The 24777-nt window shown below is 37.5% G+C and overlaps 1 protein-coding gene across 5 annotated transcripts in view; it reads left to right on the top strand.

Moving 5' to 3' along the window:
* The window catches only part of LOC128019899 (sodium leak channel NALCN), an 85800-nt gene that overhangs the window by 25848 nt on the left and 35175 nt on the right, over positions 1 to 24777 (top strand). For all 5 annotated transcript variants that reach the window (XM_052606231.1, XM_052606230.1, XM_052606228.1 and 2 more), the window contains 4 exons: positions 2670 to 2837; positions 4726 to 4917; positions 5976 to 6113; positions 9080 to 9154. In XM_052606231.1, the coding sequence (XP_052462191.1) occupies positions 2670 to 2837; positions 4726 to 4917; positions 5976 to 6113; positions 9080 to 9154 (573 nt within the window). The remainder of the gene's footprint in view (positions 1 to 2669; positions 2838 to 4725; positions 4918 to 5975; positions 6114 to 9079; positions 9155 to 24777) is intronic.

Genomic DNA, 24777 nt, shown 5'->3' with positions numbered 1-24777 from the left:
GCCACCATAAACGTTGCTTTCTCAAAAACACAATAATGTACATACATGCTATTAACGTATTATCGTAGCCCAGTTTTTACTGAATATGGTGTTTTCTGACTTTAGCCATTCATATGTTTATAAGCAACTGAAAAAAGCACAAAAGTCAGGACATGTAAAAACTTCTCCAGGCCCCCAAAACACCCCAGAGGGTTAATGTGTGCAGCAATTTTACAAGGGATTCCAACAACAGATTTTTTTCTTGCCTGTTGGCACGGGCATATTCCAAGATGACAATGCCAGGATTCATCTGACTCAAATTGTGAAAGAGTTGTTCAGGGAGTATGAAAAATCATTTTCACACATGGATTGATCACTTCAGAGTCCAGAGTCAGACCTTAACCCCATTGAGAATCTTTGGGATGTACTGGAGAAGATGCGCAGCGTTCCTACTCTCCCATCATCAATACTAGATTTTGACAAACAATTAATGCAACTCTGAACGGGAATAAATGTTGTGAATTACAGACCTGGCCCCGCAGTCTATGTTTATATGGGTGCTAAATTTCCAAGGGTCTCCACCATCATCCAGAAGAGGCTAAACAGAACAGTACTCTGATTGCCCCATCGGACTTCAAATACATTCCAACGAGAAGATGATCACAACAGCAGCACACTCACTATGGCCCATTGAATCCACACTTACAATACACATAATACACACACATAAATACATTTTCTTTATTTAGGGCATAATTAAGCAGATATAAAATGTATATAAATATGTATGTGTCACATGTATGTTTCCCTATTGCATTAGTCTAGTTACAACTCTTTATGGGGATTAGTTAAACTCTAAATGCTTATGTCTGTCAGTGTTCCTGTGTCTTGTGTTTTTCTCCACCTGTTCTCCAAATGACCTTTTTTCTCCCTTGTATCAGTTATGTTCAATGATTTCAGGTGTGTCCCAATTAGTTCTTTGTTTTTTAAGCCCTGCGTTTTTCCATGTCCGGTATCCAGTATTGTTCGTCAATGATGTGCTACAGTGTGTTTCTGCCTGCTTTGTGTAACCCTGTGTAAGAAGATTAAAGTCTGTGTATCGCAATTCTCCTGCGTTCTCCGCGTTCCTTGTTCCTCGCTCCAGCAACTGTGAAAATATCCAGGTGAAAGAATGTAGCTCTGCTTTAATATCTTCTAGCCATTTCTTTCTTGGTGTCAAAACGATCTGCTCTCTGTTTCTTTAACAATGCATGTGCACTGTGTGATTATGAAATGCTGCTATTTTTACTATACTTTGGGTACAACAACTGCAACAATTCTCCAGACCAGCAATAAACATGCAAATGGGCTGTAAATGTAGACAAAGAAAAAATTGATCCCGCTCAAAATTCATGCCTTGTATTGGCCATTCCACAAAAGACCCTCCCCCACTTCTCTCTTTCTCTCTTGCTCCCTTTCTCTCTCATTTACTTTTACCTTCTTGTAATCCTATATTTATGCTTTGGCTGTGTCATACCTATTCCCATTTATTAACCTTTTTCATATACTTGATTTTTCTCTGTATTCACTGTTCACAAATCAAGGTCACTTTTGATTTTGTTGCTCTTGTGCTGTTTAGTATTAACCGTGAGAAAGCTATCCTTCTTGCAAGGAAAATAATCTTTCTTTGAATTGATAAAACATCATTCGTACCAACTGTCAACTGTGAAATTAATTCTGCTACAGTTAATCCTAAAACTGATATAAATATTAAAAATTAATGATAAGTTATGAGTAATTATTAATATTTCCCCCTAAGAGCTCATTTGCTACAGGTGCCACGAGTGCTGCATAATGTGAATCCCACTATGAAAGTCTTCATGTCTTTTACAGTTATTTAGTGTCAAGATGCTACTTGATAATAAACTTTTCTGGGATGGGTTTTCTTCCCTTTCTTTGTCTTTTAAATGTTTATTAGTTTTAAAAGACACACTTTTGCACTGTTATCAAGAGTTATGAGATGGGCAGAAGAACCCTTATATTGTTACTGCATTCAAATGCATCAGCAGATTTAGCTGAAAGCTCATATACTGTATACTAATCCTCATCACTTTCTGTCGCCTTAAAACCCAGAGATTAAATCAACTGAGTGACATCGTGGGCGAAAACAGCTTGTGGGCATCACTCCATTTTACCAAGTGCTGGGTTGATATGTGTGTATGTATGCGTATATGTGTCCTGTTTGCCACGCACTGCCTCTGCAATCAGTATGCAGGTGGCACAGTGGGAACAAAGAGATAGAGAAGTGTGGCCACCCGCCCACTCCAATCTGAAAGACAGAGATAAGGAGGAAGAAGCACCCCACATATTCACAGGTTGATCCATCTCATCATTAATCCATGCTGCTCTTTATTTGGATCAGACCATATTAGGGATACTAGTTTTATTTTGTTCGCTAAGATTGCATTTATTTCCTATTACGCACTTCCTATATGCCGTATCTTATACATGAAAAGCAGAGTTATTGTCAATGGAAATGGTTCTTCAACCCTCTTTGTTTGAATGTGCACGTATTCACATACGTGTTCCCTTTGCAAAAACCAAAGGATCTAAGGACACTCAAAAAGCAATTACTAAGAAATGGGCACACAAGGAACAGCTCTCCATTATCATACTTCCTGCCTCTCATTGTCTCTTTCTGTCATTTTCAGGTCGCCTTCACTGTGCTGTTTGATTTGGAAGCTCTTCTGAAAATCTGGTGTTTGGGCTTCACTGGCTACATCAGTTCCTCTCTACACAAGTTTGAATCTTTGCTTGTAGTGGGCACCACCCTGCACATTTATCCTGATCTCTACCACTCGCAGTTCACCTACTTCCAGGTTAGAAACAGTTACTGATCCAAAGATAATCTTGAACTAGTCATTACTAAAAATTTACTGTGCAACTACCTGCATGCACATTCCTGAAAACCGCCTTAATCAACCTACAGTATAGTGTTGGAAATTTGTGATTTGAGACCAATGATAGCATGCTACATTTTAGTAATCTCTGATAGTAGAACTTAGTTTGAGGTGATGTAATTTCTCACTGCCAACACGTTACCAAGCTGATCTTAAACAACATGTACAATACTGCATGTCATTGTTCAAAACTTCTCAGATTATTTTTCAGACATAATTAACTACCGATAGTATCGTTTTGGCAAATTATGCACAGAAAAGTTTATTTCTTTATTTTTTACTAAGGCCATGACACGGCAGCCACAATATTTGTAAAAGGCTCTGTGCTTGAGGGCATAACGTATACTGGTGGCCATGGTGGAGCTTGTTTTCATACATCTCCAGGCAACAGCAGGAAATGGGAATGGATGAAAACCGCTCACGTTGACAAGCCTCATTAAGGACACAACCTGCACTCCCCCTCCAGTTTTCTCTTTGCAGGAGGGGCGGAGCTCTGTCCGTGAATATTCATATCCTCCCCTCATGTCTGGGCTCATTATGAAACTGCCATGAAGACACATGATTCACCATGAGCAGTCACCAAGCTAAATTTGATTTGTAAATAGCATTCTTTATTTTTCTATCATTAGTGAAATGAGTCATTGTAATAGCAATGTCTGGCTTCAAACTCATATCCTAAAACATTTTGAACATAATCGCTTCTTTGCATTGTTGAATATTCTGTAATCTTTTTTGCCACATTTTTATTACATTATCTATATTTATGTGCTTGAAGATGTTTTTTTATCAATGTGAATTATGCACATATTTTATAAGTAACACATAGTTGCAATGTGTGTAACAAGTTGAGGTCATTAGAATACATAAACCTTGCAGAATCTGCAAAATGTTAATCATTTATAATCATTCTAGCTCCTTATTAGAAAGACCAGCCATGTTTTGTTGTTTGACTGTAAAGGTCAAACTAAGCTTTTGCTTTCCAGTTTGCCATATTCAATAGGTCTTACATTTACGTTTCTGGAGAGACCAATTAGTACTCGATTTCCATTGGTTCTCAAACTATGCAGTAAGAAATCTCTTGTACATTACACAAACTGTTGCAGCATCGTACGTCAGCAGCGTCGTGAACGCACTCACAACAGACCCGGACCTGTCTTACTAGCACCATTCTTTATCAACTGAGCTATGGAAACTCTGTGATTAGAATTGAGTTGAAACAGAGTAAAAAAAAATAATTATGACTAATAGTCAGCACCCTTGGATGGGCACCGTAGTTTTAGATCTCTGAAGCTACATAACCCCAAAGAAGCAGATTTGTTGATGTGTTTGTTGTGCAGAAAAACCTTCTCCTGAGGATTGCTGGATGATTATTCTAGGTTTGAAAGTAACGACAGCAGTAGGACTCTCAGGTCACATTCAGCTAGAAGCAAATGGATCAATATCCATTCTCTGCTCTTGTTCAAAACTCAGGCTAGATGCATCATTACTCAAATTTGTTGTCACCTAGAGTAATTTAGTAACTGCATGAGCAACAATGCAATTTGTAGCCAAGTTATTACAGTGAAAAACCCACTATCAGTGTCGGCTCATTAAAAATCAATAAAACAAATATGCTCCATGGGCCTTCTTCTTGTGATCATTTTCATGATGATATTTATTTAAAACAGGTGTAATGAGATGCATCTCTGGATTTATTGATTTGTTGATGCTCTGATTAGTTGATTTATAATTCCAAGATGTGGATTAAGTAAATATTAAGTTTGTTTTTAATTAAGAAAATGTAAATGTTTTTCCTTCTTACCTGCAGGTTTTGCGAGTGGTCCGCCTAATAAAGATCTCTCCAGCACTGGAAGACTTTGTGTATAAGATTTTCGGTCCAGGGAAGAAACTCGGCAGTCTAGTAGTGTTCACTGCCAGTCTGCTCATAGTGATGTCTGCCATCAGTCTGCAGATGTTCTGCTTTGTGGAGGACTTGGATCGTTTCACCACATTTCCACGGGTAAATCTCCCTCTCTCTTGAGACACAGAAAGTAGTTAGAATAATTTAGTCTTGGAGGAGCAAATAAAGTTCTTGAAATCTGTCTTATAATTGCAGATCTTGGTATCTTGACCATTTTTATTTGAATAGTTGAGATACTAAAATACTAACAGTTATCACGTCAGAAAAACACTGGTTAAATCTAGAAAATAATTCAGAAACCAGTGTGGACCAAAATATCTCTTAATCTGTTATAATACTTAATTTGTCAGTAGATGTGCTCTCTTCCAAGTTTTTTTGAATACTACATGCTCATGAGAGGGGTTCTCATTAGTGGTGTCTTTTTATCCTACGTTATTAGTGGGACTCCACTGATCCCAATGCATGCTGGGATTTGGAGGGACTCACATAAACAGATGCTGCTCATTTCCAAGACGGGTGGCACGATAACCATTGAAGATAATGATGTTTACTCAGCTCTCTTGTCAATAGAACTGTTGCAAAATATAAAATTATCTTCATCTGCAGTCACGCAGAAACAGTGTGTCTGTGACCGGATTTGGGACCAACTGGGTTTAGACCTCCATTTGACTTCCATGGATAAAAGGCCATGAAAATGTGGTCTCATATCTCCATATGATGAAGTTTTTCCTTTCTGTATTTGCATCCATTTCAGTGAATGTTGCGCTCTGTCTTGTAAGTCAAATATCCTTGTATAAACATGAGAATATATTTAGGAAAAGCGACAAATATAAAATTGTTACTCTGCTTCTGCTCATTTTTAAAATGTCCATTTTGTTTTGATAAATGACTGGAAAGGTCAAATCAAGAGTCAGGACAATTAGCACCATCTATTAAATTCATGAAACCTATTCCTATCTATTATGCCTATGAACTATTAAAGTTTTAGTTCAGTCAGAAATAGTTTTTACACCTTCATGTTATTCCAACTGCATATGACTTTCAAAATTACCAGATGAGGCACTGGGCTGTCAAGGTTAAGGACTGATAAAAAAAAAAAAAAAAATTCTGAATAATAAAAAATACAGGCTGATCGTTTCTCTTTTTCTTTCTTGCAGGCATTTATGTCCATGTTCCAGATTCTTACGCAGGAGGGATGGGTGGATGTCATGGACCAAACTCTGGTGGCAGTGGGACCGATGTGGGCTCCAGTGGTGGCCATATACTTCATACTCTATCACCTGTTTGCCACACTGGTAAATATTATTTTTTGTAGTTTTTCTGTAAGATAAAAAAGGGCTCCTATAAAGTGCTGAAATAATGACATATTTTTATAGGCCAACTCAAAGGTTAGCATCATCTTGGCTCCCTTGACAAAAACCCAATTGGATTTTTCCATTGGCTTTTGCAATACTGCAAAAAACAAGCTTTGTGACTAAGGAAAGATTAAAAAATTTTTTTTTACAAATTTTGTTCATCATCATCATAATCTTCACAATTTAACACAACACAACTTTAACACAAATTTTGAAACCTACATACAATCACCAGAAGTCAAAATGTAAACGTAGGCTATAAACTAATTTTACCACAGTCGTATGACTTCAATGTCACCACCATAAGGTTTCCAAAAAAGTGATAATAGTTTTTAAGAGTGTGATTATAAACACAATGAGAAACTGGACTAGTGATTAGATTAATTTTCCTGTTCAGTGTGATGTTTAAGGTCCTCGACAACCTCTGTAGTCTCTTTTAAACACTTGGAAGCAACCTCCTTTTTCAAAACAAGTAAATTTATTTTATCTTATAGAATAAAACATGAAAATATTTTAAGCTTGTGTTAACCACAAATCTTATTTCAGGTTTTAAACCAAAAACCCAATCAAAAAAATCCATTGATTTCAGGACAATGGAACTGGAAGTTATAAAGTGCTAAATTCTAACTACTTTCTGGGATTTAACCTACAAAAATATGGCATACAGTATTGTGGTGATGCTATCCAGTTAAATACATTTTCAGTGTACTGAAATAATAGGCTTCAAAATGTAATTCTAGAAACTAAACTTTTGGGGCAGGTTAAAACTATGGGAGCATGTGTTCATAGGATTTACATAAGATTTACACTAACAAGAGAGCTGGCAGTGTGTGATGTGACTTGTCTGAGGCCTGATCCACCTCATCACTTTTGACATTGTCTTTCATTATGGTATCCCATAAAGGACACCAGTTCAACGTGTTGTGCATGCTCCATGTGTTCCCAATTTCACGGACACACCAGCAAAGCAAATGCACCTAAAATAAAGACACCTTGCGTTTGTTCCACTGAAAGCTAACCAGACTGTTAGAAAATGAATCATGCTTTGTCCTCCCTTGCTTCTCTTGATCTTCTGGCTTACCTAGCCATCAAGAGACCATATTCAGAGATTCTGTAGCAGGTTGGATGTTTGTGTAAGCAGTATTCCAACCTCTAATTGGCAGTTTTGTGTGGTTTGAAGAGATGTAGCACTCTAGCTGAATGTCTAAGGTACTTAGTGAATGTGAATAAAGTGGATCAGTCTGTGTGAAGGACTTTCTGTAGTACAGCAGTTGAGTACTGTCTGCTATGTTTTCTTCAGTCAGTAAATATAAAGACTTCCAAGGGTTTTTTTAGGCTACAAGCAATCGTATAGTGTATAGAGTGGACACGGATAAATTCCTGTGCTGCCTCCTAATCATGAACAGAAAGATAAGAAACAACACTTGCTTAGGAAATATATCAGTAAATTGCCTCTGGAAACATCCTTATGCACATCTTTTTTCCAGTTTTCACACCTTACATCAAACACTCCCTTCACCCATATTTTTATACTTAAAAAACTTACCTGGCAGAGGAGACACCATGACCAAGAAGGTGGAAGTTGTGGCCTAGTGGTTAGAGAGTTTGACTCCTAACCCTAGGGTTGTGGGTTTGAATCTTGGGCCAGCAATACCAATGCTTAGGTGCCCTTGAGCAAAGCACTGAACCCCCAGCTGCTACCTGGGTGCCGCAGCATAAGTGGCTGCCCACTGTGTGTGTGTGTTCACTGCTCTTGTGTGTGTGCACTTTGGATGGGTTAAATGCAGAGCACGAATTTTGAGTATGGGTCACCATACTTGGCTGAATGTCATGTCACTTTTTAAAAAACATATTTGGGGGATTTTACAGCCACATCACAGCCCCTGCCACTCCTCATTGCAGATATTACAAGCAAACATTTGCCATTGCAGTCCACCATAAAAAGTTCTACAGCATACTTAATGGGAAGTCATGGCCTAATGATTAGTGAGTCAGACTTGTAATCCAAAGGCTGTGAGTATGAGTCTCGGGGCAGCATGGGTTAAAATTCTAAGTATGGTCACCATACTTGGCTGTATGTCATGTCAAAGATAATGAAGTATTTATGCTTTAAGTCTTTATCTATAGATTTATGTTACACATTTCTTGGAAATATCCTCTGTTGAGAACAAAATGTACTTGGGATATAATTGTGCTATGGTCGTAATGATTTTTTTCCTTTTGTTTGACTTTTGACAAGATTGAGTGAGTGAGGACCAGCCATTTAAATTTGACATTTGAATGAGAGCGCATTCTAATGACAGAACAGACCGAGCATGTAATCAAGACATGGCTGAATCATTTATTCATTTCCTGTCACCAAAAATAAAAAAATTAAATTATGATGGAGAGAAAAGACGCAATGCCTAATGCATTTTTAAGTGTCATTAAATATCAAAGCGCTGAGTACATCTAAGACACAGTCAGCTGTGATTGATTTAGATTTTTGTTGTTATCCTGAGCATGACTCTACCTCATGTGCTTGCTGTGTTTATTGTGAAACATTTTTGTTTTCCTTGGGCTCTGACATGACTATCACAGTATCTTATTTCATCAAACATTATTTTTATTGATGGATTATAACTATGTCTTGGACAGAGCTCATGTTTGTAAAACAGATTATCTGTCAACATCACCCCATGAGCACAATACACCTACTGAGAATATTGAGGCCACATCACAGTGTTTATATCTTAAAACGTCTGGGACCTTCAGATATTCAGTTAAGATATGTGATTAATAAATGATTGGTCTTAAATATATTGTAATGTCTTTTTTTGTTTTGTCCAAACAGTACTCTAAATGCATATATAGGTGTATTGGTAAATTGTAATGAAAGCTAAATTCAGTATGTTCTTGTCTTTTAGATCCTTCTGAGTCTTTTTGTGGCTGTTATTTTGGACAATCTTGAGTTGGATGAAGACTTGAAAAAGTTAAAACAGGTAAGACATTATTACATTTATTAACTTTGCTTATATTATGTTATACACTACCATTTGAAACCAAACAAATAAACTAGTATTACAGTTATACATTATTTTTTATTATATTTTGTAATGTTTCTTGATCAGTAACATTTTGAATATTTAAACCTATCTAGTTTCCTGGGGGAAGAACTCTGAAACATTTACACAGCACAATTAGCAAATCTGAATTAAACCAACTTGTTTAATCCCTCCATTCAGTGTCAGATTTTCCCTAACTAAAACTGTGCTGTGCTGTGAACCATGGAATCATAATACAACCAAAAATATTCATCAACCAGCACGATAATAGCCTTAAAAAATGTTTAATGTGTCTTCTTCTCTGCATTTGAGGAAAATCAGCAAACAGGGTGAACCATGTAATTAGTACACTTCTCCATCTTGTTCTCTGTCTATTTTTACCTTTTTATGGGGCTGTGACATGCAGGTAACGATGACTCATAGCATAATTAACGTGAGAAATTGTGAACCGTTTGGCAAGTGCACTTAGAAAAAACAAGGCACCTTCTTCATAGGATGCAAATGAAAGTGCCAAATATCATAGGAAATGGCTTTTCAAAGCAATTAGAGGTCAGAAGTCTCAGTGGATAACAGCATGCCACCTCTCTCCTTGAGGACATCAGCAACATATTTCAGCAATTGTTGAAAATGTTTTGAGAGAGAGAGATAAAAACCAAAAGAAACCAGCAGCTCATCACAATTTGCATGATTACATTTGCAATTTGTTATAACAATATTCAGTGTTATGAAATATGATAATTGGAGAAATTGTAAAAGTAATAGTGTAGATTGAAAGGGAAGGACTGGTTTCCTGTGATTTCTCTTTTTTCTCCATGCTTTTCTCACATAAATGACATGAGCTATGTGGTCCTTCAGTCCACCAGGCTGTCAAGCTCCAGGCATCTTCACATGCAAAGATCAGTTATACCTCAGACACAGCTGACTGATCCACGGTTCTACCTGTAAAATTGCCTATTTTATAGGTCCTTCAAGCATGGGGGCAATCCAAAAAATAGAGTGCTAGAATGTGATTGCTCTCCAAGATTACAGGTGGCTTTAATAAAGCACAATTCAAAGGCTGACCTTAATTGAGCAAAACCAGTTCTAGCTGAACAAATAACAACCGGACATGTTTTTGTCCTTTCCCTCACAGTGGTTTTATGACAGCTCTTCCAGGTTGTGTACAGGTGAATTTCAGTTTAGAATGTCGTGGATAAGATCATTTCAGTAATTCAACTCAAATTGTCGAACTTGTGTATTAAATAAATTAAATGCACACAGACTGAAGTAGTTTAAGTCTTTTGTTCTTTAAATTTTTATGATGTTGGCTCACATTTAACAGAAACTCACTATCTCAACAAATTAGAATACTTCATAAGACCAATAAAAAAAAAAGAAAAAAAAAAAAAGAAAAAACATCCTCAGCCTCTTCAAAAAGTACAGATGTTGACATGATTTCTTGACCAGCTCTGTAATATTGTGAGACCAGGTTAGATCATCAGTGATGTGAACACCCATGAATCTAAAACTTCTCACTCTCTCCACCTCTGTCCAACCAATGCACAGTGCTGAGTGCTGCTCCTTCTTCCTCCTTAGATCAACAATCATCTCCTTAGTTTTGTTGACATTTGGGGAGAGATTGTTATCCTGACACCACTTCACTAAGTCAGCCACTTCTCTCCTTTTTTTAAGGTACAATATATACACTGCAGTGTAAATATTGCATCAAAATGAAATCAATTTGATTTAAACGATTGATTTAAACCTGGATGATTGTAACCACTCCAGTCCATCTGCCCTGGGAAAGCTAGCGTGTCTCCGACATAGTGATAACACTCATTGCCTTCTATAGTGCAGCTCAACCAGGTCTCTTCCCATGCTTCGATATTTGTGATATCACAAATATGTGTTGTAGTCCAAACGAGTCGTTTGTTGTAGTTTTTGAAAAGGGATTTCTGTTAAATAAAATATCTCCTTTTGAAATGGACTTTAAGCTTTGTAACTTTGCAGATTTTTCTATGCTTAAACAGCAACATTACAGACTAACTAAAGTTGAAAAAGTGAAGCATAATAGGACCCCTTTAAACATTTTGGGTTTAAACATCTTTTTAAACTTTTTTCAGTATGCATTAATTTGATCACCAAATCAGCATATTATACTAATTTCTGAAAAATCTTGCAACATAAATTCAAGGGGTAGGGTTAGGGTTGTTTCAAGATATTTCATCTTGTTTCATGCTATAATTATCAGACATGACACATCTCTAAGGACAGGAACAGTATCTCACTTTGATTGAAGGTAAAGCCACGGACAGTTCTAGAGAATTCAAATCTAGAGAATGTATCACCGGGTGGTTTTAAGGGTGTTATTTTATTATTATTTTTTTAATGGTTTATTTCGAAATTTGCTGTATAATCCAACACAATTACAGCCACTCAAACCATATTTGACGTTTAACATGTGTGTGTGTGTGTGTGTGTGTCTGTGTGTGTATTTTTAATTAATGAATTATTATATGATTATTATTTTTTGGTGGTGGGGTGGGTGGGGGGGGGGGGGGGGGTCACAGTTGAATTTAAATAGAGAGTCATTATTGTATGATTGTCCAATTGTGCCTTAAAAACACTTTACCAGTTTCCATACAATGAGCAATGGCTTATTTATTTTCCCTATGTAAAATGAGCAGCCTGTTACTGTATCCCTCATTCATTCCCTCAGAGAATAGAACTGTTTTCACAGGGAAACAGTTCACAATTCTTCAGTCAGAAAGATCTATTGGCATTCCATAATGTTATTTGATACTGTGTTTCTTTAAGGCCATTTGAAAGTGATTTTAAACTCAGGATATGCTTGTAGTGTTGCTTGTTGGACTCATTTATTCAGATCTTTGAATGGGCCATATCTCTATTCATTGATATTGCCTATGATAACTGATCTTTCTGGCATACAGTAGTAGCTGGCAGCTAAGAATGCAAATCTTTAAACCTAAAGTTTGAGCATCTATAATTAGACAACTGGCTCTGTGGAGACAGAGGACTGAAATGATGACTCATTACTTGTTGGAACATCACATAGCTTCATTTTGGTAGCACTCCAGATGAGGAGAGTCAGTATTGCTGCTTCTGTGTACCCTTCAAAGGACAAGACTGGTCGGTAAAATTGTGCATTTAAGGTGAATATGCAGTTAGAAAAATGCATTTAATGAGTGGAACAGTAGCTGCCATATATTTTATAAAGTACATGACTAATGTAATTCAGGAACTGAAAGATTGCTGATTGCTGTCTGCACATTTAATTTAATTTAATTTTATTTTAATAAAAAAACTATGATGGTTTAAGCTGTTGTTTTACGTTTGGTTGTTTGTTTGTTTTTTTGTTTTTAGCAAGGAAAGCTCAAAACATGGCTTAAACTGACCTTGTTGCTCCTCTCCAAAAAGTTTTCAAAAATAAATTTCTTCTCAGATGTGCATTAAGCCTTACTCATACAAAATTATTTTTAGATTTGCTCAGAATAATTTCAACAAGATTCGCCATCACAGGTGTTGAAAAACAAAAACAAAAAAAAACATACACACAGTTCTACAGAGGTGGTATTTACCACACAACGAGGTAATCAATCTGATTCTCCCATGGTAACATTCATCATCATTTGCTGATTACAGTACATGAGATTCATGAAAATGGCATGAATCTGTCAATACTGGCAGATGATTTTTCTTTATTTGAAGCACATTTCAAAGTTACAGACACAAATGGCTTGGATGTTTGTGGATTAACAGGCACTGATGGATAAACATGGAATAGAGCTCTTCCATTATGGCCACAGAAGGGCCGTTTTGACTCCACCCACAAGTCTCGACTCCAGCTCAACTTCAGACATAGATTCCCTCAGCAACAGCACAAGTCACAGATGCTCAGTGTTTTAGCCATAGCTATGCATCATATCCTCATCTGTAGTTTGCAACCAACAGGAATGAGATACTGTAAGCAACCACCACCGGAATAAAGGACCGCCCTTGGAAATTGTACGCACTCCTTTATAGAAGTCTCCATTTTTTAAGGGTAGATTCAATTTGTCAGGCATCACGGCAGGCACCTGCACACACAGAAAGGATCATTAGCAATTAAACCTGACAGGATAAGAGGAGGGAGAGCTAATGAATATCCAGTGTGTTCCACACGTTACAGATCAGCCAGAAATAAGAGGAAGTGTTTAATGAGCTTCCCTCTTTCCTCTGTCAAGACTTGTCCGTACCTGTTCAGGCTGCAATTTGCCCCTGTTAGCACTCTGATTGAAATAATGCATTTATGCCTTGAAATTACGCTTATATTATGAATTGTTCAGAGATCTTTGTGTATGAGGTTACTTGAGATGAATGGGAAGGTTGTGCCTTATATCAGGGGCTTTTTGATGCCAAGGACCCCTAAGTATGATGATATAGACTATATAAAACATTTTTTTTATGTATTTGAAAGATGTCTCTTATGCTCACCAAGGATGCATTCATTTGATTCACAATACAGTGAAACACTAATATTGTGAAATGTTGTTACAGCCTAAAATTTATATTTTAATATATTTTAAAATGTAATTTATAGCAAAGCTGAATTTACAGCAAAAGTTGTTCAATTCTTCAGTGTCATGAGCACAAATTATTCTACTACACTAATTTGGTGTTCTAGGAAAATTTTTCTTGCTGCTTAATTTTTTTTTTTGAGTAATTTACGTCTAAGTGCTTTCACACAGTCGATGTAGCGTGTGGCACCACTATGTTAGTGTTAAGCTTAACACCACTTATTTGTTAGGATCCAAACAGGGATAAATTTAGAAGCCACCAAACACTTCCATGTTTTCACTATTTAAAGACGGTTACATGAGTAGTTACACGAGTAAGTATGGTGGCACAAAATAAAACGTGGCGAATTTCTAAGCGGATAAAAAATGATAACTATAATGTATGGCAGAAGAGCACTTTGCAGCAATTCGACCTTGATGCAGTAATATCATCACTCCTGAAAACTCCCCCAAACTACTACCAATAGTGCATGTGTGAAGGGAGATGGAGAGGTAGAGGGAGAGGGGAAGGAACAGTGTCATCATGACCTGAATAAGCTGGTCTCTCTCTCTCTGACCGCTGCTTCTTACACATCACCTGTGTGCCTCATCTCCTGATGCAGTCTGTTCATTCGGCCTCTCTGATGGCAGGGATGGATGGTTGTTAGAAGCTTGAGAAGTGTCCAGAGCTGATAGGGGAAATGTTTATCTTTTTATTGACAGAAATCAAATGGAGAACTTTCCCTCAGGGAAGGAGGGGGAGAATCTGGCAGTGGGACAATGGTTGGCTGGTTGACTGAGGTCCCTGAACTCTTTCAAGAGCTACAGACATCACACTTTAAATCAAAAGCTTCTAGCATGTCAAACTTTCATTTGTCAAATGTATAATGGTATAGTATACCGCAGTACTTGTTGACAATAAAGGCTCACTGCATAGCTCTTCAAATGTCACCAATACAATTTTTCCAAAACTCATAACCCTAAGCACGAGCAATAGTACAATACTGTAACAAGCAACACTAATTAGATACAATAACTATGAGTCATTTTGCGAAGAAGAAGCGTCCATTCATAAAAACTTTTTCTACAAAGCAGTGCTGCTGTTATCAAAAGGCAGTGGTTGTCTTTAACAGTCTCCTGTTGGAAGAAGCTATTTTGTAGCTGGTCAGAATGAATGTTTTCTTTGACACATTAACTGTCTAAAGAATGAACTTAAGAAAAGGTCACAGTGTCAACTGTTTATGTGCTTGGTGTCAGATATTTGGGGTCTTTTGGGTCTAACCACACTGCCATCTAGTGCCTACATCCCCTGCTCCATATGGCGGTATATACGTTCTCTGTGTAAATCTCAATGGATCATATCAGTCAGATCATATTTCTTTTTTATTTGTAGGGTTTATTATTTTTATTAGTATTTTGCATTGTGTAAGGTTTCTAAATTCCCACTAAAAAGATATAATTCCTTTTTAATGTACTATCATAATCAAATTTATGATCAATTTTTTTTTATGAACTAAAACAATCAAAATTTACTTGGGTATATTTTATTGCCATGAAAATAATGTGACACATTTTAATGGTCCTAAAATAGACTCTAAGATGACCTAGATAGATTCTTAACAGGTTTCTTCACCCTTCCAGCAGAAATGAGTTACCGTGTGACTGATATTTTAGCCTGACTGCCTGGCTGCTTGAAGTCAATTTAAGTGTGGAAGAAAGAAACTCCAGAGTTCCAGTCCAAGCAAGCTCATTTTTTGTTGCATATATCCAGGTCTAGTAATAGACAAAAAAGTTGGCTATGATATTTTTGCTGTGTTTTTGAATGAAACAAAGATAAACTGCAGGAATTTTGAACTTCTGTATTATTTCCTTTTCTAAGAGTATTAAGTTCCAGCAGTCAAAGCATACAATGTGTTCTTTTCACAAGAGACGATATCATGTCCGTTAATTATTTTTTCTTTTTAGTTTTGTTTTCTGTTAATTTCCCATCTCTTGCACTCATCTCCACAAAGCACATCTGGTCCTGCTCAGAAATTTCTAAAAAAAATGCATTGGGGCTCAGATGTACAAAAAAACACACATACTGTACACACATTTGTATATTATCACACCCAGTCTAAAAGATGTGGCATAAACATTTTTTCACACTTGCACACAAACACACATGCTGGTCCCCTGTGGCTTTTTATGATAAGGTTTCAACATGAAATCAAAATTGACCTTAATTGCTTTGACACTTTCCTGGTCTTATTATGCACAGTTCATCAGTTTGCATTATTCCAAAGAATTTTTTTTATTTATTTGTATTTTTTTATTGTCTTTCATCAAAAAGTAATTACAGTACTTACTCTTACATTCCAATTCAGTTGATCTCACCTAGGCTGCGCAGACCAGAATTTGGTCATATTTCAACACTGTTTCATAACATTTCATGAGTATTTACAATTTCATTAGAATTTGTACAATCTTATTTATGTTCTCTGTTCATATCCAACTGAGTTTTAGATTTAGGTGAAGACCTAGAAATCATAAGTTTTCATTTGAAGTGGGCAACTTGCACAATATTTAAAAATCCTTATTTTTATTTATAAATTTGAGTTTGTGCTGCATATCGTGATATATTTGTTTCAAACCTGATTGGTTTGCATTGAATTACATCAATCAGAATGTCATTATTTACATAACATATACATAACATATGTTATATAACATTTATACATATCTCAAAAAAGTTGGGACATGGCCATCTTGACCACTGTGTGGCATCCCCTCTTCTTTTTATAACAGTCTGCAAACGTCTGGGGACTGAGGAGACAAGTTGCTCAAGTTTAGGAATAGGAATATTGTCCCAATCTTGAATAATATAGGCTTCTAGTTGCTCAACTGTCTTAGGTCTTCTTTGTCTCCTGTTTATGATGCACCAAATGTTTTCTATGGGTGAAAGATCTGGACTGCAGTCTGCAGTCTGGCCACTGTGATGGTGACACTGTGTCATCCAATTGCAGACATTAATCCTTGAATAATCCTTAAATAAATGCAAAGTAGCCACATTTAGTTACACTGGAGGGAGCAACAATCAGATACAGCTGTGTCTATGAAAGAAGCTTTAGTCAAAGATATGGCTGGCCATGAGAACTGCCTCAATGTCACCGTAGAACAGCTTTTTGAGTAACCTCAGATGGTTTGCCTTTACCATGCTGCGCCACTCTGGCAATGCTAAACACTCAGCCAGTCAGCCTCTCCGGTGGCAAAGGTGTGTCTCTAAGAGGTCTGGGAGTTTATAGCCTATGCAGCACCATGCCTCATTAGATACTAAATGAGAAGGAGAAAATGATCCTTTTAAACCCCTTAGCTGCTTATGGAAGTTCACCAAGTCTGGTTTAGAGTAGAGTGGCACGTGTAATGTGTTTATCATGCATGCTAGAACTAAATCGGCAGCCCAACTGAAATGGAACCTCAAAAGGTTATTCATGCAACAATACATGTTACTGTTAGCCTATAGTTTTCATTAATAACCATTGCTATTGTATGAATGTTTTTAACATGATTAGACTTCATGAAAATGTAAATACTATACTGAATGAAAAAGCATAGACTTCTTCATGGCTAGGGTTTGTGTATTTTATTTAATTATATAACCTACTTGTTCTACAGAACTGTGTACTAGTGTTAAATGCTTCTGTTTATGATAGCATTGATAAGTGAAAGTGACATTCAGCCAAGTATGGTGACCCATACTCAGAATTTGTGCTCTGCATTTAACCCATCCGAAATGCATGCACACACACACACACACACACACACACGCACGCACACACGCACAGGCACACACCCGGAGCAGTGGGCAGCCATTTATGCTGCGGCGCCCGGGGAGCAGTTGGGGGTTCGATGCCTTGCTCAAGGGCACCTAAGTCGTGGTATTGAAGATGGAGAGAGAGCTGTTCATGCACTACCCCCACCCACAATCCATCCGGCCCGAGACTACAACTCACAACCCTTCGATTGAGAGTCCAACCCTCTTACCATTAGGCCACGACCCATAAGGTTTGCCTTACCGAATGTGGTATTCTGTTAGCAATAACCTGTCTGCAAGCTTTTATTTTTCTGTCAGTTTAAGTGCCAGCGATGCAGATATTGCTATGAAAACTATTAAAAAACAAAAAAATAAAGTAAAAAATAAACCAAAATGAGTCCAAATTTTTTGCAAATAGGATAAAATAATGGCATCGCTAACCCTAAACTGCAACTTCACACTTTAACTTTTTTAAGTGTCATATTATGTGGAAAATACAATTCTAAAGACACTTATAGCTGGATTAGGGGCCGTTCACATATCGCGCCTAAAAACGCGTGGAAAACGCTAGGCGCGCTGTTTTCTCCTTCTTTCCAAAACGCTCAGGCAGAAGCGCTCCTGAGGCTACTGCCTTTGCTAAGCAACCATGACGTGCTCTCTCCATGAAGACGCGGAAATTTCAGCAAAGGATAAATGGATTTGCAGCACAAAAAATCCCTCTCAGTAGCTCTGCTACTAAATTTATTTCAAAATGGCAATCCATATACAGCTATAAGCAGCTGTTCCTTCATCTTGGCTGAGTTTTCAACGTTGTTACGGGAAAGGATGAAGCTCATTGGTTAGTTCTGGTCACATGACCCGCGGTGCGCTTGCGGCAAACTGTGTATATGATGCAGACACTCACATGAGGAGTTTTAAACAGCAAATTAGTCATTTAGAGAACGCTCTCTCTCTCTGAAGCCAACAAGGAAGTGACTAAAACTGCAATTCATTGACTGGCCGCTAGAGGCTGGCTCCAAAAGGGAGTCAGTCCCATAGACTCCCCATGTTAAAATGTCCATCTTTACAGCAGAAAAAAAACAGCCTTACAGCCTTTACAGCAGTACAAAAATATATTTTGGTCTATATACCTAATTTTGCCCTTCATGCAACTGTGAGGCAGTGTTTTTTCTTTTTTTTTTTTACCTCCCATCCGTTTAAATAGCATTAAGCCTTAAAGTTCTGCATAATTAACGGCGTGGCCACTCGAGTGACAGGTGGATTGCCCCTGCCATCGAACTAGGTGGGTGTGGCTTCAGCAACCAGCTCCCGCCTTTTTGCCCATTTTCGATGATCCGGGAGTGAGGCGCGGCGATGGATGCATGTTTTTATATGGCATGTACTCATAGACCCATACATTCAGTAGATATTTACATATGCAGTCGCCCTGCACTAGACCATTTGCTCATCTTTATGTGATCCCATATAATATAATATTCAATCAATGAATATTTATCAATGGGGTCCAGTGTTGTTTTGGATTTGTAGACCGACCAATCAATCATTCATGACGTTGGGAGCACACTATTATGGACTCCTTTGTGAAAGTTTCACAGACCATGCAGCAATTGTTCAATAACTTGGACCCTTGTCTTACTGAAAGGTGGGGGACTTGGAGAATATTCTGGTATGGTTCACCTGAGCCTGAAATTGGAAGAATGTGCGAATAGGAATGAATGGATCACCCTAATGTTTCCCAAGGCTAACACATTCATTTCAGATGCACGGCTCCCACCTCTGTGATTTATGGAAAACGATACATATGATTCATCATTATGAAGAGCTATGGCCATATGCCATAAAAAAAAAATAAAAAAAATTGTATATATATATTAACAGTACATTAAACAAATGTAAAAAATATACTGTCTTTATTTTGTTTGTACATACATTTGAAGATGTGAAATTATTGCAATATAAAATTATATTTAAAAACTTTGATGTTAGGTAGCATTAATCGTGATTAATTTCAGAAAAATTAGCGATTAATTTGGGATTTTTTTAATTGATTGAAAGCACTAATATATATATATATATATATATATATATATATATATATATATATATATATATATATATATATATATATATATATATATATATATATACATACACGTGGGCATAGATTATTTTTTTTTAATCTAGATTAATCTCACTGTGATCTTGAAATTAGATTAGATAAATTAGATTAATCTCGATTAAAATGGCTCATTCGCATTCTGAAGGTTGTACCAATGGGCCCTGTTTGAAATTGTTTAATTTGTATGTTCGTTTATTTTTATTTATTTGTGCTATTTACACAATGTTTAAGTTTTTTTCAAGTTTGTAGGTGTCAAGGTACAGAAACTAAATAATTAAATGTAAAAAAGCACTGGAGAGTCTTCAATGTAAAAAGGAAATATACAATCAAACCTACATTTATTCAGACACCTTATTATTACAGATTATTACATTATTACAGTTTTGCTTTATATAAAAAAATATATCTGGTGTCTGAATAATTTTTGGTTTGACTGTTGAAACTACAAAGTAGTCAAGAGCACTTGAAAACGTTTATTTTTAGCGTCTCGAGATGCCTCTGCGTGAGCCCTGAACACCAGAACACCGCAAGTATTGAATTGTGCTCTTTCACATCTTTTTGTTTGTGCAAACTGCGATTTGCATTTTGTTCGTTCAGGTGCAGGAGGGACTTCGAGGAGAACTTCGCAGAAGAGAGCTCGGTTCAGTGTCGCTGTCCGTGTTACCCGGCTCTCTCTCTCGTGTGCACCTAACACGGCACGCGCTACTCTGTTCAGCTTTTCCGCGTCTTGTGTTTGGATGCTTTAATGTTTAAATCGACAAGCGGTAAGGCTTAAAAACATGTGAAAAAGATAAGCTTTCGTGACGATGTGCAGCAGACCTCAGCCAGTCGGGTATATAAAATATCAAGGTGAAAGTCATCATAGCTTACTTAGTATAGACCCAGATCCCAACCCAACTTTGAGAATAGATTAATGGCGATAATTTTTTTATCGCCCGATGAGAGTCTCGCGTTAACCCAGCACGTTAACGCCGATAACGGCCCACCACTAATATATATATGACTGCGCCTAATTTAGCTACTGGCTGCTGTAATGTTAATCCAAGAAAATGAAAGAAAATCACTCACTGCTCTTGACTGAATTACTTTGTAGTTTTAACAGTCAAACCAAAAATTATTCAGACACCAGATATAATTTTTGATATATAACTGTAATAATGTGAGAAATGTTGAAGGTGTCTGAATAAATGTAGGTTTGATTGTATATTTTATTTTTACATTGAAGACTATCCAGTGCTATTTTACATTTAATTATTTGGTTTCTGTATCTTGACACCTACAAACTTGAAAAAAAACTTAAACATTGGTGTGAAACAGGCTTAAGGTTGTTTGCACCTTGTGCAATGTGGAATTAGTTTACAACATTTTCAAGCACTTTGTGATGCATTTTGAAAACAGGAGATGAGCCCCTTTTCTAATGCACCACCTAGCTTGATAAACCCCTTCTCAAAGACTTACTGTTTGTCAATTTTATTTGGGTAACACACATATTATGAATGCCTTCAGCAGAATTCGAATGAGCCATTTTAATTAATCTAGATTCATTTAGATTAAAAAAATTAATCTATGTCCACCACTAATATATATATATATATATATATATATATATATATATATATATATATATATATATATATATATATATATATATATAGTCATCATAGCTTGCTTAGTATAGACAAAACAAAATTTGAACAAAATTTTACTTAAGTTATCTTATTTATTAATCTTCTTTTCTAAAAGGTCAAGGTCAAGAAGGTGAAGATTTTTTATAGCTTTTTTTTTCTCCATTTAACATTTTAGTTTTAGTTAACACTTGTTACGTACTATGTGATTTACATAGTGCAACTTAAGTTGTTATGTATTCTTTTATATATATATATATATATATATATATATATATATATATATATATATATATATATATATATATATATAAAACCACAAGCCATCGGGGGGGACTGCAGCTAGCTACAGGCAATCATGTAAATATGCAAATCAGCATGATTTGTTGCACTGTATGCAATGTATGTGAACCCATATGTTTTCACATATTTCATATTGATTTATATATTGATCAGAGTGGATTTCATTTCTAGCAATGCTGATTGAATTTTGCTTTGCCTACCTGTTCAGCACTCCATCACATGTACTTACCACATCTCGAAAATGAAAATGAAATTTCTGTCATCATTTACTCAAACCAGTATGGCTTTCTCTTTTTTTCTTCTGTGGAACACAAATGAGATATTTAGAAAAATCTCACTAATCTTTCCATGATAAGGCTTACAGTGACTAGGTCAGTATTGTTTTTGTATTATTTATATACTATATAATATTTGTTATAATATTTTTAATTAGCTTTCATTTTTATATATTCATTTTACTTTGAATAGTTTTGTTGTGTGCTATTGTAATTTTTATTTGTTTTTTATATTTATATTTAACTTAATTTTTATTTCAGTTTTAGTCATTTTGGTGCGGCAGCCTAAACTGAACAGAATTTTACTTAAGTTATCTTATTTATTAATCTTCTTTTCTAAAAGGTCAAGGTCAAGAAGGTCAAGATTTTTTATATATTTTTTTTCTCCATTTAACATTTTAGTTTTAGTTAACACTTGTTACGTACTATGTGATTTACATAGTGCAACTTAAGTTGTTATGTATTCTTTTTCGAAATGGTACCAAACACTATTGGTAAAAGTCGTACAGGTCTGGGACTCTTTGATCTCTTTTGATTTGATCTATGTTTTGGGTGAACATTTGCTTTAAAGTATCAGTAACCTTAAGATGTCTTCAAACTTTGAATAATTTGTGATTAATTATACAAACACTTGTTTTAGCTACCAGATTGGAATAAACAAGAGGGCTGGCATTGTAAAGCTGAGAGGATTCTTCACATTTATACTAGAGAGATGTAAATTTAGTTAGGAGTGCTTGTTCTCTCTGCAGTCGTGTGTTCCTCTGTGTGAGAGCTAATCAGAGGCTGTTGCTGAGTAAAGTGCAGAGTTGAAGCCACCCCGCTGAGTGCAGAGCTATTGATTGGAACCTTGGGGACCTGAAAGATTTCAAACACACCGTTTTACAATAAAGATGCCCTAAAACAAATGTAGACTATTTTTTGAATAGGAGACAGGGAAATTAAACTTTACCTGAGTGCAGACTAAAGCAGCTTTTATGTTTTCCAGCAAGCAGCCAAGAATATGAAAGCACCTCAAATGGTTGATTTCCCTATGTATTCTTTGTCACTTAAGGACTATTTTGAATATTTGTTGCATGCTTGTGGTTCATAAACAATGGATTCCTGTGGACATTTTCGTAATTGCCACATGCATTGTGTGGCGAGTGGGGCGGGGCCGAGAGGCGTGGGAACGAGGAGTGAGGCCAGGTGTAGCTCATCTCCAATCACTACACCTGGCCTCACTCCTCGTTCCCACGCCTCTCGGCCCCGCCCCACTCGCCACATACCCCCATCGCCCCTCGCAGGCCGGGGGGTACCCTCGAGACTGCGCTCTACTCCCCCCCCCCCCTCCCCCTTCCCTCCGGGGGGGACCGCTCACGGGGACCTGCAGGAACCTGGGGGTAGGACAGACGAGGCGAGAGAAAAGGAGATGGAAGGAGGAGCGACAAGGACGAGAGAGGGGAGAGAGAAAAAAAAAAAAAAAAAAAAAATCCGGTTCCCAGACGCACTGCTGCTCGGCCCTCCACCAGCTGGGTGATCTCCTCCGCGGTGCCTGGCGGTGGCACTGGACGGCCCTCGGCGGATGGCGCGACACTCCTCCGCCGCCCGATGGACGGCGACGGCTCCTCCGATTTTGGGCAGCGGCAGGAGTCCCCCGTTCCCTGCCCCTCCGGATTCCGTCACGGAGGCGGCAGGCTCCGGCCCCCTGGCGAACGGCGCCGACTCCTCCGCTCCCTCACGGACGGCAGCCGCCCCTCCTTGTCGTGGGCGGTCGGCAGCGAGCTCGCCCGTCCCCGGCAACTCGCTCCAGCCCACCGCCTCGAGCGTCCCTGGCGGCACATACCTCGCCTGCTCGAGGGCACCGCGGATTCACCACAGCGGCGAGGGATCTTCAGCAGCGCGTCCCTCCTTCTCCCGGGTTTCGGCACCACTGTAATAATATGCAAATCTCCATATTCATCGGGAAGAAGGAGGCGGGAACCAGCGCACAATCAAAAACTCATTTTAATAATCAAAAGTAAATACAAAACGGCGCACCAGCCCCTCACGGACGACTGGTGCGCATAAATAAAAAGCCAAACATAAAATAATGTCCCAGGCCTGGTCCTCTCTCGTCCTTCACGGTCGTCACTCCAGTTTTATATCCTTCCATCTCCTACGTGGGACTCGATACTAGCGGTGGGGCTCAGGTGTAGCTCATCTCCAATCACTACACCTGGCCTCACTCCTCGTTCCCACGCCTCTCGGCCCCGCCCCACTCGCCACACATTGGTTTAGGCTGATTTTATTCACAATTGGTTATATTTCAGGGTGCAGCATATTGGTGGTGCTGAAGCTATTATTACTATACTGGCATGTCACATTTGGTCTTAGTCGGTTTTTACTCTCACCCTAATACATTGAAATCGTCAAGACCCATGCTGAGCACATTTTCTCTTGGCTCAAGTGTCCAACAGCATTGTCCTTACTATCAGCAACATTAGCACAACCTCTCTCCACTAGTGCTTCACTTCCAGCAGCATGACCTGCTGTCTGTAACTCTGAAAGAACATCATGTGATGCACTACAGATGTCTGAATGTATGGCCAAATCAGTTGATGAATGAAAAAAAAAAAAAATGTGAGTCATACTACAGTAATATGATTTAATGTAATTATTTGCATTTCTATTTTTGATGGCTCCTCTTGGTTACTCTTGCCAAATGCTTTTCATTTTCTTAATGGTCCAGGTCAGCCCACTTATTTCTAATGGTAAGCTATCATCAGAGAGCCTAATTTGGGTGGTTCTCACTCCTAATCAGAAATGCATCATTTATCTACAAACACCAAATGGAAAAAGAATTCCAATGTGTTTATTATTATTATTATTATTATTATTATTAGTATTATTATTATTATTATTATTATTATTATTGTTGTTGTTATTATTATT

The sequence above is a fragment of the Carassius gibelio genome, chromosome A9 (genome assembly GCF_023724105.1).
Source record: "Carassius gibelio isolate Cgi1373 ecotype wild population from Czech Republic chromosome A9, carGib1.2-hapl.c, whole genome shotgun sequence".
Lineage (NCBI taxonomy): Eukaryota > Metazoa > Chordata > Actinopteri > Cypriniformes > Cyprinidae > Carassius > Carassius gibelio.
Note: the sequence above shows the minus strand (reverse complement) of the source record. Positions and strands in the feature narration are given on the sequence as shown.